At 46.4% G+C, this 12,035-nt stretch overlaps 1 protein-coding gene across 5 annotated transcripts in view; it reads right to left on the bottom strand.

Moving 5' to 3' along the window:
* Window positions 1–6,010: 6,010 nt before the first annotated feature.
* Window positions 6,011–12,035, bottom strand: part of SLC20A2 (solute carrier family 20 member 2) — a 58,046-nt gene continuing 52,021 nt past the window's right edge. For 3 of the 5 annotated variants that reach the window (XM_063337342.1, XM_063337344.1, XM_063337343.1), the window contains exon 11: window positions 6,011–6,661. In XM_063337342.1, coding sequence (XP_063193412.1) covers window positions 6,485–6,661 — 177 coding nt within the window. In that variant the 3' untranslated portion in view covers window positions 6,011–6,484. Of the gene's footprint in view, window positions 6,662–11,743; window positions 11,829–12,035 lie in introns of all 5 variants that reach the window. The other 2 variants (XM_063337345.1, XM_063337347.1) reach the window with 2 other exon arrangements.

The raw sequence follows: 12,035 nt of genomic DNA, 5'->3' as shown, positions 1-12,035 counted from the left end.
CCCCAACAAGGATTCTTCATATACCTAAATTAATCCCTTCATATCCCTGACCCCAATCAGACATTTCTGAGCCAAACTCACCAGCTCCAGCACAGCTGGAAGTAATGCAAGGTGGAGAATGGAGGATCTCCTGGTGTCCCCATGTAGGCTTACAGGTCTTTCACCAACAAGGCACTACCAGCAGGTCCCAGACGACAGTGGCAGTTTCCCTTCCGGGCTGCACCAAAATCAGCATCGTCTGTCTGAACAAGCCATGCTGCTCATCAGCTCCTCAGAAGGGTCATTCAAGAGCTGCTTTGTTCTGTTCCGTGGGACATACACCACGCTGTAAGATAATTAGGGCCTTTGGCAGTCTTTAAAAAGGTAAGATTTTTATATAAGCCTGTTCTAAGAACCTCAAAGCCTGTGGAATTAATAGACATTCGCCCCAGTAGTTCTGTGCCCAGCAACCCCAGCCATAGAGCTCTTTCCCACCTAGTGTTATGGTGGCACATCAATATTTGTCACTAGTTATTTATGGATAAAGTGGCATTTCAGGGCACACGAGGTCTCCTGCATTTAATAGGCTTAAGCTAGAGGATCAGTTCTTTGCCAAGCTCTTTCTTGCTGTACCGCTTGATGGCACACTTGCATTAGCAACTGCAGGCTGAAGGCAGGACAAATCGACAAGCAAATCCTGTCCAAAGTTGTTCCACTTAATTTGTTTTGCATCACGAATGTACCTGTTTAATTGATTAAAGGAATCTTACACTGTAGTAGTGAGTAGGAATAAGCAGAGCATACAAAATAATTACTCCAAGAGAGCCCTATATTTTGCAATTTTAATCCCAGGTATTGCCTGGATAATTCATTACTCCTTCATCCTTTCAATAAGTTTGTCAAGAAACTTGCTATTGTTTTACTGAGCCTTTTCTTCCAAGGGTGGCAAATTTTCCTTTTCTGCTTTCTCTCTATCAGAAGGTCTGTAGCAGGTTTGTTCATCGCATGTGTTGCTGGCCTGCAAATGGGAATTAATTTATGTCCTCTGAGTAATAAAATTATGATCCAACTTTATATCGAAGGAACATTCTCCAGTGGGCTATATGAGGGTATGAACTGTTATCACATGTACCACTTATCTCTGGATGGTTATAAAGACATCAGTGAATGGTGCAGATGGTTACAGGCCACAGGTAGAAACATCTTGCTGGTCTGTTGGATTTTATGACTTCGTGAAGAATGTATTAAAACATTTATTAGCTCTTTATATGCAGAATCTTAATGGCAAATGTAAATGACAAGGATCTGAAGTTAAAATGTTTCAGAGCGGGAGCCTCACAAATAAGCATCATGGGTAGGTAGCACATGAGAGGTTTTGAAGCATACACTGTCCTGACTTCCTCCATTACCCACTGAATTGCATTGGCAGCAATAATTGCAGCTCCAGGAGAAGTAACTGCTAAACAATGATAGCAGTAAAGCCCTACAGCCTTTCTCAATTAAATTAAGTGGAAATTTAGTCCTTGAGTACTACTCCTGAAACTGGCTGAGCAGAATAAGAGGAAGCACCCTGGTGTGTTGGAGGATAGTTCAGGGCAGGAGAAAAACTGCTCTCTTTGCTCTGTGACCATCATTCTTATGGCCCCCATCTGAAAAGTCAGTGGCCACCTCTGCCCTTTCTCTACTGTTGGCACAGGAATAAAAGCAACAGATTGCAAGTTGAATCTACTTTAGCAGAGGCCGCGTAAGCTGGTGAATTTCGGGGAGAGCCATTGTCATCTTTGTAGCCATCATTTCTCTTCTGTTCTGCATCAGCAGCTTGTACTTCCACCATTATTCATCTGTCTGTGCTGCGACCTCTTGATCTTTGAAGGCTATTTTGGTATTGTTAGTATGTCCTTTCTACCTCATTTATTTCTACCCTTTCTGCTTATCCTGGTACTTATCAGCACCACCTGCAAACACCTTGCATTTGTTAACAGGTCTTACAAATTAGGACTTTTTATCTCTATACATTCTTGTGTGAAGTAACAGTAACATTTTCAGTAACAAAGAAAATACGTTTACACGGATTTGATGTAAACTTCCCAAAAAGAAACAATGAAGCAAACAAGTAAGAAGTATTTGTCATAATAGGGAATCCAGGAGATTTTCTTCAAATGATATCTGAAAGAGCATTTACTTCAGCCTTCCTATAGGAAGGGGAACTCTGCCTTAATGAACATTATTTGGGATAAAGATGGGATGGGAAGGACAGGTTTTTGTGGAAGAGAATGGCCTGCAAATTGATATAGCCTTTAACCTCTTTCTGCAGTCCTTAGAAACGATAACCCAAATCAGTAGAAAGGTTTCTAGCCAACCTTTACATAACGTAGTTCTTGAAGAATTGCTGTCTCAAAGATTGTGGGCACAGATTTCTGTATCCAAATTGTTCACAGTGCTTAGGAAAAGAAAAAAACAAGAACAACCCACCACAATATCTAAAACTTTGGAAAGCAGGTAGACACAGCACACGGCTGCGACCTAAGAGAACTGGGTGCATTCACATTGTCTACCATCCAGAGCTTGTCCACTGAATTGAGTTTGTGCAGTTCTCCCCATAAGGTGACCAAGCTCTTCACAGTGCTTGGGTCTAACCTGAAGTTTCCTTTCTCTCTTTCATCATAATTTCTTGTGCCAGTCCCCCATTGCTTTTGGTGTATTTTGAGCAGCACTTAACCCCAGCACTCTGTGACAGGCACTTTATCAGTGTAACAAAGCATCTCTGGTCTTTTGGGAAACAGAAGTTGTCGTCTGTCTGGAAGCGGCCAAGACTTTACTGCCGGTTGTCATGCAGAGTCAGAGGCTGAGAAGAGCGAACTTGTCAGCTCTACTTTGATAAGCCCATGAGTGTGAAAGACATGCCACATGCAATTTCCATTACAGAGATCACCAGGAATCCATGAGAAGCATGAATGAGCCAGAGGAGTCAGGCATGTGGAAAATTATTCAAACTAGAAACCTTGGGCACTTCCAGGTGTGTCTGCTTTCCAGAGGAATCAGGGGATTCTCAAAATTGTCTCACAAGAACAAGAGGATCATAGAATGGCTTGTGTTGGGAGGGACCTTAAAGATCATCTAGTTCCAACCTCCGCTGCCACGGGCAGGGAGACCTCCCACTAGACCAGGCTGCTCAAAGCCCCATCCAAGTGCACAGGGCACTTACCTCGGGGGTAGGAGACCAGCAGCAGGGTGCGGGAAGAGCAGGGCTGCTCCGATGGGGAGGACAAACTAGGACACACAGGTTTCCATGCCACAACAACTTCACCAGTGAAGGACACAGTGCCAGGCAGCACAAGCAGAGCAGGGTTGGTGGCAATAACAAGTCCCAGCAGCAGCCCAACGACCATCAGAAAAACCTGCAAGGATAAAGCGAGCCCCAGGACAAGCTAGGAAATCTAGCAAGCAAACAAGGTGGAGGCTGGAGGCATCAGCAGAGGTTGATGAGGGTAATTAAAATCTACTAGCACCATCACACCCTGCCAGCTGGCCCTCCTTCTCGGGCTGGTTTGATTTTATCACTGGCCCATGAGCCACAGTAGCCACTTTGGTTTCTGAAATTCGGACTGCGTTTCCTCAGTTAAAAGAGATTTTACTTGTTATAAATATTTCCATCAGGCTTCTGTCTCTCTTACTTCCTGACCTGTTTCGTGCCCTCACCTTTCCTGAAGGGTGAGCCCCCAGCAGCCTGCGCACGCAGCAAGGTCTGCCTCATGGCGGCCATGGAGTCCTGTGCCCTGCCGGGGGCTGTAGCCCTGGTGGCCATGAACCATGGTGGGAAAACCTCTGCCATAGCACTGAGTTCAGGGGACGGGGTAGCCCTGCGGGTTGCAAAGCATCCCATGTCTCTTTTGAAGTCCATCAGCATCTGCTTACTAAATGGGTCGTCACTAAATGAGGTGAGGCTCTTGGGCCCCACTAAGCCCCCACACTGCTGCAAAAATGCAAAAACCCCACCATTTCTTGCTCTGAAAATATACCTGTACCTATTTTGATTGCTGTCCGGGTGAAAGGTGTTTTAACCGTGCCCATATTTGCAGGGCATTTCACCAGCTGCGCCTCCCCTGTGGCGATTCTGCTTCCCTGGGGTGGCAAAGGACACCCCTGCGGCATGGAGAAAGTCACTTCGGGTTTCCCATCTCCCTCCAGATTAAAGGTTATTGTATTTGGGGGCGGAGATATTTTGGATTTTCATTCAGAAATGTGTGTTGACAGACGCTCAGCTGCGTGTGCTGGGGGATTATCGCATACGCCTGGGGACGGCGCAGCCCCCCCGCACGCTGCCTGCCTCTGGCAGGGCTGCAGCTGGGTCCCCGCCGCTGGAGCAAGAGAAATCTGCTTTGTCTCTGTAGATAAGACAAGCTGGCAAGCTGCTAGGCAGGCATTTGTTTATGCAAGTGCTAAGATAAGGTGAGGCCTTCCACCCTTTTCCACAGGTCCCAAATTGTCTTCGTGCGTTTACTGCCTGCTCTGGTCACTCAGCCAGAGTGCCTGGCCGTCCCACGCGCTTCCCAGCACTACTTACACCAGGGCTCTAGGGTTTCAGAGGGGTTGGAAATGAAGTGCCACAGCAACGGGGATGCTTACGGAGAGCCCCAAAAAGGAGAGTCAGGGTTCGGGAGGCAGCTGGAGCCAGCAAGTGCCCGGCAAATGCATCCGAAGCAGCCCCAGAACTCCCAAACCTCGTTGGGGAGATGCCCGAGCCCTGGGCAGAGCGAGGGCCGGGCGCTGGGGCGGCGGGAAGAAAAGGGAGGTTTTGTCAGCGCCGCACAGAGCGTGGTTTCATCCCCACCAAACCCAGCAGACAAAGAACAAAAGGCAGCAGATGCCAGGGAGTAGGTTTTAGCTGCCCGTGGAGCCTTCCCATGACGGCTGGCATGGCTGAGTAACGCTCAAAAAACCCAAGAGGCAAACAGTGATAGGGGCTGTTTATCTTTTTATTATAAATTTAGTATGAATGACCAATGGAAAAGTCACAATGGAGTACCAAGAACATTTTATCAAAATTTTAGCAGCATTTAAACAGTAATAGATTCCCAACCTCCTCCGGGCACCCCTTGCCCTTTGCCTCCCACCCACGAAACAGTAACTTTCACCCAGGTGTGCTTTCCAAAGCCATGCAGGGGATGTAGCTAGCCATTGCCCCCTGAGCTGCCGTGAAAAAAATCTCATCCCAAATGCTGGTTTACCACGCAACCTCCATCCACGCAGGGCCAGGCTCCCGTCCCCTCCTCAGGGTTGGCGGGAGGCTGGTGGGCTGTGGCGTGGGACGGGATGTGCCGGGGGACGCCTGGTACCCGCTCGCATCCTCGCCATGCTCCTCACGCCAGCCCCCTCTGCGGGTCAGCACTCCTGCGGGCGCCCATACCTTCCACCACAAAACCAGGGCTAAGCCCGTTTCCTACCCGCTGCTGCCCTTCGCTTCTGTACGTCGGGGTGCTGTGCACCCCACGGTCCCGCTCCTGTACCTGAGAGTGTGCGGTTGTGGCTGGATGGACAGAGGAAGGGGAGACCAACGGCCCGTTCTCCTGCTGGAATTGACAGCAGGGCAACCGGGAGCTGAGACTTGAAGGGGAAAGGTAGCAGGTGAGCAGTGAGCTACTTGAAATTCAACCTACAAAATGAAGTCGGCCTACTATCAGCTAATGTGGAGAACCGTGGTCTGCCTACTAAGTAACGAGAACTAGCTTTTTTCTGTGTGCTTTTTTTTTTTTTTTTTTTTTAAAGTTACATTAAGACATGAACAGTACTATCCCAGCCTTGCTGGCAGGAGCTTGGTGAAAATAACATTGAATTAGAGGTGGGAAAACACAACACACGCCCACACGTGTAGACAACAACGTAATATCGGCAAGCTATTCCCCTGCTTCTTTGGTACTTCCTAAACTTTCTTATCCAAAATATATATAAGGGAAATGCACCATTTAGAAGTTACTGTTTGTAAGTATTTACGCAGCCATAACCAGCACACTATGATACACAAAGATCAATATGATATGAACAAAGTTATTTTATGAAAAGCGCTTCTGCACATTTTATTTTGTTCCAGTATCTTAATAGCTTTAAAAAAAAATTCATGTGTTATGCAGTCCTGTACCTCGCTTCTTCTTATATCAAATGGACAAGAAACATTTCCTAATCCATACTCTTCTTCAAAAGATTAAAAAATTGCCACCAAAATGATACACTATGTACAAATTTTACTAAATATTAAATTCTAGGCAATTATTTTCACCCCACTGATAATATAACTTAGGTATTGTTACCTACTATATGCATATATATTTCTTTAATATATAAGAAATGGCACCACATCACCATGTCACCAATATGACACATTGTTATGTACAGTAGATAAGAAGTTAGATATGGAAGATGGATCCTCTCTGATTGGGTCTTTCACGGGAACGCTTCTCCCCTCGGTAGTAGCTTGGCCGTTTCCCCTTTTCCCAGCGGAGAAGGCTCTTCAGACGTAAGGCCAGACGTAAGGCAGGATCCCGTACCTCAGCAGCGCCATCACCCCGGCGCTGAACAAGCCGGCCACCGGCACAGTCACAAACCACGCCAGGAAGATGTTGCGGAAAAGGCGCCAGTCGACAGCTTTCTTGGAGCGGATCCAGCCAACGGCCACCACAGAGCCGACCTTGGGAGCGCGGGGAAGAGACAGAAAGAGAGATGTGAGGGGTACGTCTGAGCACCCGTAACATGCCCACGGCCACACCAATGCCAGTCAGCTGATACCAAGCAATGCTGAGATAAAGGAGCCCCTGATGATGACGATGGCTCTGTTTTGGTGGGGTGGCAGGAAGGCGACACTTCCGGGGTACTTTGACCTTTATTTCTCAATGATCTCCTGTTTTTCATGGGTCTCGGGGTCAGCCAACAGAGAATACACACACTTGCGTGTTTTTCTCTGCCCTGCTAGCTCCTGGGCCAGCCAAGAGTGCAACTGAGGCAGCCCTCCACCCCCCCAGCGCCTGACTCGCTCTGGAGAGGAGAGGGCAAACATCCACCGAGTCTGGCCAGACTGCGGTCTAAATCACGAAAACACCGGGAAAGTTGTTTTTAAGGCTCTGGTGGAGAGTGTGACATGGGGGGGGAGGGGGACAGGTTGGGGTAGCTAGTATGGTTCCCATCCCACCTGCTTGTCCTCTTGCTGGTTTGGGATGTCCTGCCTGTTCACCCAGCAGCTGCGGAAACTCTGCAGCTTACAGCCTGGCATATGGAGCTGACTGCAAACAGTACCTATATATTTCCACACTGTGGGCTATAAACAGGACAGCAATGGCAATGTAAGCAGCTGAGCCCACCCTCCAACAGCCACGGCAACTTGGCAGGGGGCAGACAGACAGACAGCGCGAGGTTAGACCCAGTGCAGCTGCCCAACATCAAACTCATCAGCCCGAGCCCTCCAAGGAAAACCAGTCTTTCTGGACCAACCAGCCAAGCAAAGCATCCAGAGCTAAAATCCTCCTTGCGGACAAAGACATCAGCTACGGGGCATGCAAACTGCATGGACGTCAAGGGGTCTGGCTTCAGGTGGGGAATGGATAAACCACCAAAATATCCTTTGAAGGCACTGCTGCCAGGGCAGCTGGGTAGGTCAGTGTTGAAGACAAAACACAGTACGGCATGGGCAAAGCTACCACCTTTTCTTCCTTCAAATGTATTTTCAATTAATAAGCTCGGGTATAAACCCAGCATTTTATTTTTTAAGAAAGAACTGGACTGAGAAAAACATTTCCAGTGAAAAATAATGCAAAAACTTCAGAAATTTCAGCTGCGTTTTCTTTCTGCCCTGGAAGTTAACGGCTCTGTGCTGTTAACAAAAACCTGTAAATCAGTGCAAATCTATTCAAAGCACATGGTAAAGCAGTGAGAAATGTGGAAGGAATATCCTGTTTTGAAGGAAAGGAAACTCCAAAACACAGCCAGGCTTGTGCTCCCTGAAATGCCATCCCTGCCTGCTCTTCCCTGCTTCTTTTCTTAATGGGAAAGAAGTCCCTGCCTATAGATTAGAAGGTGGGCTGCTCCCCATGTGCGGAGCCAGGAAAATGGTAAATGCTGGGAGGACAGGGAAGCAGGGAGAGATAGGACGGGGATATCAAATCATCACCTTTTGTTAACGTCTATTCCACTTCTAACTACTGCTTAACATTTCTTTTTGGAGAAAGGAGTTTTTTGTGGAACGCCCCGTAACCCTAGGGAAATAAGACTCTCAAAGGTGCCTGTGACAGAACAAGGGAAAACTAAACTTGATATTCCAGGACTGAAAAGGCCTCGGGGTCTAAAGCTTGATCCAGTAAGGAAATCTGTTAGATAATATTTAATCTGAATACCCCTTGAGTGGACAATACACTATTCTGTATTTAGGAGGCACCCAGCTAGGAGGAACCCCACGCTTCTGACTCTATCAAAGCATTAACGCGAGGGAACAGCGTTTGGTTTTTCAGCAGCCCAGCTGTTAGGCTCTGCTGTACATTTTGCACGTCCTCAGCATCCGCCTGTCATGCTTGCGACAAGAAGCGTTGCTTATTGAGTGAGCCTGCAGTCTACGTACGACAGTCTCCGAGTCCTTCCTGGAATTTAAAAGGTATCAGCAATGATGGCATTGGTAATCTGTATTAAATATTATTAAAGTTTAGTTTATTAATAGTGATTTGGATGGACTAGAGGTTAGGAGAGTAGCTAGAACTTGGGTGTAGGAAGACTACACCGTCTGCAGAATTTCAGATGGTATCTACTTCGAGATTGCCTTGGAACCAGTGCAGTTTGCCTTCAGTATGCTCTGTGTAAAGCATTACAGAAATGCTTTGGGCTCACTTGTTCCTGTGCAATGGCATATCATAATAACACACAGAACATGATAATTCCACCATTAGCAACACGGAGAATATTTTTCGAAACCTCCAAAATCATAAAAGCAAACCACAGCTGACAGTATGACCTCAGCAAAGTCACTTTTGCACAGAAAAAGCATTTAACTCCTGCACTCTAATTTTATCTGTATGCGAACGCGTTCAATCTGCTACAGCTGAGAAATGCCTGTTTATTTCTACATCTCATATCTTAGAATAAATAACAGGCGCTATGTGTAAGATGCAATACGATCAGTTGCCTACCTGGGCAGCAGAAAGGCAAGGTTTGCATTCACACCACACCGGCTTTTCGGTGCTAAATCCCAAGGGAGGTGGAACGGGTGCAGGCAGAGCAACGTGGCTGCCGTGCTCAGACTCACAAATTCCTTTGGAGGCTCAAAAGGTCAGGTCTTTCCCTCGGGCCCGCTTGACTTGGAGGCTTTCAGAGGAACTTTCCTCTCCCCTTTGGCTCAAGGCAAAGCTGCTGGGCTGTAGATTGAGGAGAGGCACATTGGGCGGTGGCTGCCTCATGTAGACCAAAGCCTCTGATTTAGGACCGAATGCAACTCCTGATCTGAGCTGAGAGGCTTGATGAATCTTTCTCAGAAGATAATGCTTTTCTTCCTGCTTCCGATCTCCAGCTCGCCACCACATCTGCTCCAAGACCTGAAAACTGCTGCTCAGAGCTTCCCCTCATACTTGGTCTCCATTTTTCATTAGTCTATTGTTTCACCTTGGAAAGGTCTCCCCCCCACCTAAGGTCTTTCACGCTGCTCCTTCTTTGCCATCGGTTTATCTAGTTGCTGCACGTTCAGTTGACTGACACCCCTTTGGAAAAGCTCCCACTTTAGCAAATGATATTTCGCTGTGGAGTAAATGTTGGGGAAAAGCATAATTCCCACTCCCTGATGCTAGAGGCTTAGGACTAGGCTCCCCTTGAACCCGTTTTCTTTTTGATTTCTAGGGCGAACTAATTTTTCTATTGATTTTTAAGACGGCATTTCTGTCTCAATGGCTGACAGCACTTTCAGAAAGGCATCTTCCCAAGGAATAAATGATATATATAATGTTTCTTTTATTCCTTCACCGAGCCTTCAAAGAAAACAAGGAATACACTCTTACAAGTGTTTGCTTTATCTTGTGTTGATCGCTTTGGATCTTTCAACTCAGGATCTCATTTTGCTGAAACACAGAGTCAGTTATAATAATGTGACATCCTGGAACAGTCTAATCCTATTGCAAAGTGAATCTTCCCATTAAGAATGATCCATCTAATGAGATACAGCAAACCGCAGCGGGCAGACACAGACTAACCACATTAACTGCTTTTATGGAAGTATTTTTAAAAAAAGAATTATTTTGCTCTGCAGTTAGAAAAGATCAAGCTTTTAACTGCATTGAGTCAATGAATACCTCCTAATGCCGCCCTCTCATTAGCTTATGGCTTCCAAGACATTTTCTTTTTAAATTTAGCCTATTTGTCTGCACCAAAGTGTATTTTCTCTTTTACGACGGCTGGCTAGAAGTGCTTCAAGGCACGCAACTGGGATAATCAAAGCTGTATTATTCTCCCTGTCAAATTCTTCATCACACATTTGATATACCAGTCAGCTTAAAGGGAGGTGGTTTCAGGCTAGCATTTTTAGAAGTGGATCACATTGTTATTATTTTTCCCCTCCCTGCTTGATTCAGAGGAACCAGAGTTCGGCCAAGGCCAGGAAATCTGAACGGCCTTTCAGAGCAGCTCAGCCTTGGCCGCTTCTCAAAGAGCTCTACAGCAGAAGAAAGAAATGATTTTGCAATAGAGGAAGGCTTTCTGAAGAAATGGTTTTCACTAGAAAAAGGCCGATTGAATCAACTTGGGGCGTTTTGCAGGATGTGTGGATTTCATTGACTCTTTCACTGGAAACCAGGTCAATGTCACAGGCAAGGGTGCCCGGCTCCTTGCCAGCCCGCCTGCCATGCCGTGGAGCAGTTTGCCCCGAAAACCTGCCTGCCCCAGCTGGCTCCAGGGTCCCCAGGGTGCAGTACCAAATCTTAAAGGATCTGGCTTTTGTAAGGCTTGGGGATACATCCCAAAGCAGAGGGGCTTTGCCGCTCTGGGGTCTCTGATTCCAGAGGGGCTTCCCCATGCCCTGCCCGAGGGCAAGGGACACAGACAGAGCTCTGTGCATCCAAGAGCTGGGGAGTCCATGGGGAAGCAAAGGAAAGAAAGACGGGATATTTGACTTAGGAATTTCCCAGGGAACAAATTCCAAACTCCCACTATGTTCTTCCAGCAGTGTAAGTGTCCACAAATGTCCCTGCTGCCTACGAGCAACGTAAGTGTCTTCTCACACAGCGTATCATATGACACAATTAAATTCTGCTCATTACCCAGCCTGTATCTATACTTCAAACCGGTCTTTATTTTTTTAAAAATAAGCCAACAATCTCATTCAAAGAACTAATTGTGAGGACCGGATTCTGTATTATAATGCACAAAAGTGAGGACAAGTTGGTTTAAAAGAAGAGAGACATTAAAATATTAGCTTAATGATGTAGCAGTGTTTTTCATACAGGTGGCTCTAAAATACATGTAACTGGGATCACACAAACTACGAGTCTACATTGTTTTAATATGTCTATATTAGTTCAATATGATCACATGAGGGTGAAAGACGTTCCAGACTTTTGTGCAATTACTTATAACGCTGACTTTGCTTAGCCATACCGGCTTTAAAAGCGGCCCTTGTTATTTTGCGGTTGCTGTCTGCACGGCGCATCGCATAGTGAAGGCAATCTGCAACGATCGGTATCTCTCGTGTTTTGTTATGGTTTGTCCTAGTGATGTGATTTACTGATGTGATCACTGCAAACTCCAATACCTTGCAATGGGTGGAGCTTATTGGGATACCCACATTTGAGGCTACAAGTACCGTTAGCGCACACATTACTTCAATGCAAAATCCACTGTGAAGAAATAAAAAAAAAAAAAAAAAAAAGACAGATGGAAAACCTGTAGTAAAAGAGTTATATGCAGGAAATCCCATGCCATGCACTTATCAAGAAAAGTGAAGTATAAATGATGAATGGTGCGCAGCCTCTGAACAAGGGAGAAACGCTACCTGACCAGGTTCAAATGGCACCGTCGGAGGAAAACAGGTTCTTCCTTGTAAT

Source organism: Chroicocephalus ridibundus, chromosome 5 (genome assembly GCF_963924245.1).
Source record: "Chroicocephalus ridibundus chromosome 5, bChrRid1.1, whole genome shotgun sequence".
Classification (NCBI taxonomy): Eukaryota; Metazoa; Chordata; class Aves; order Charadriiformes; family Laridae; genus Chroicocephalus; species Chroicocephalus ridibundus.
The sequence above is the reverse complement of the archived record's forward strand: the minus strand, read 5'-3'. Positions and strand labels throughout refer to the sequence as shown.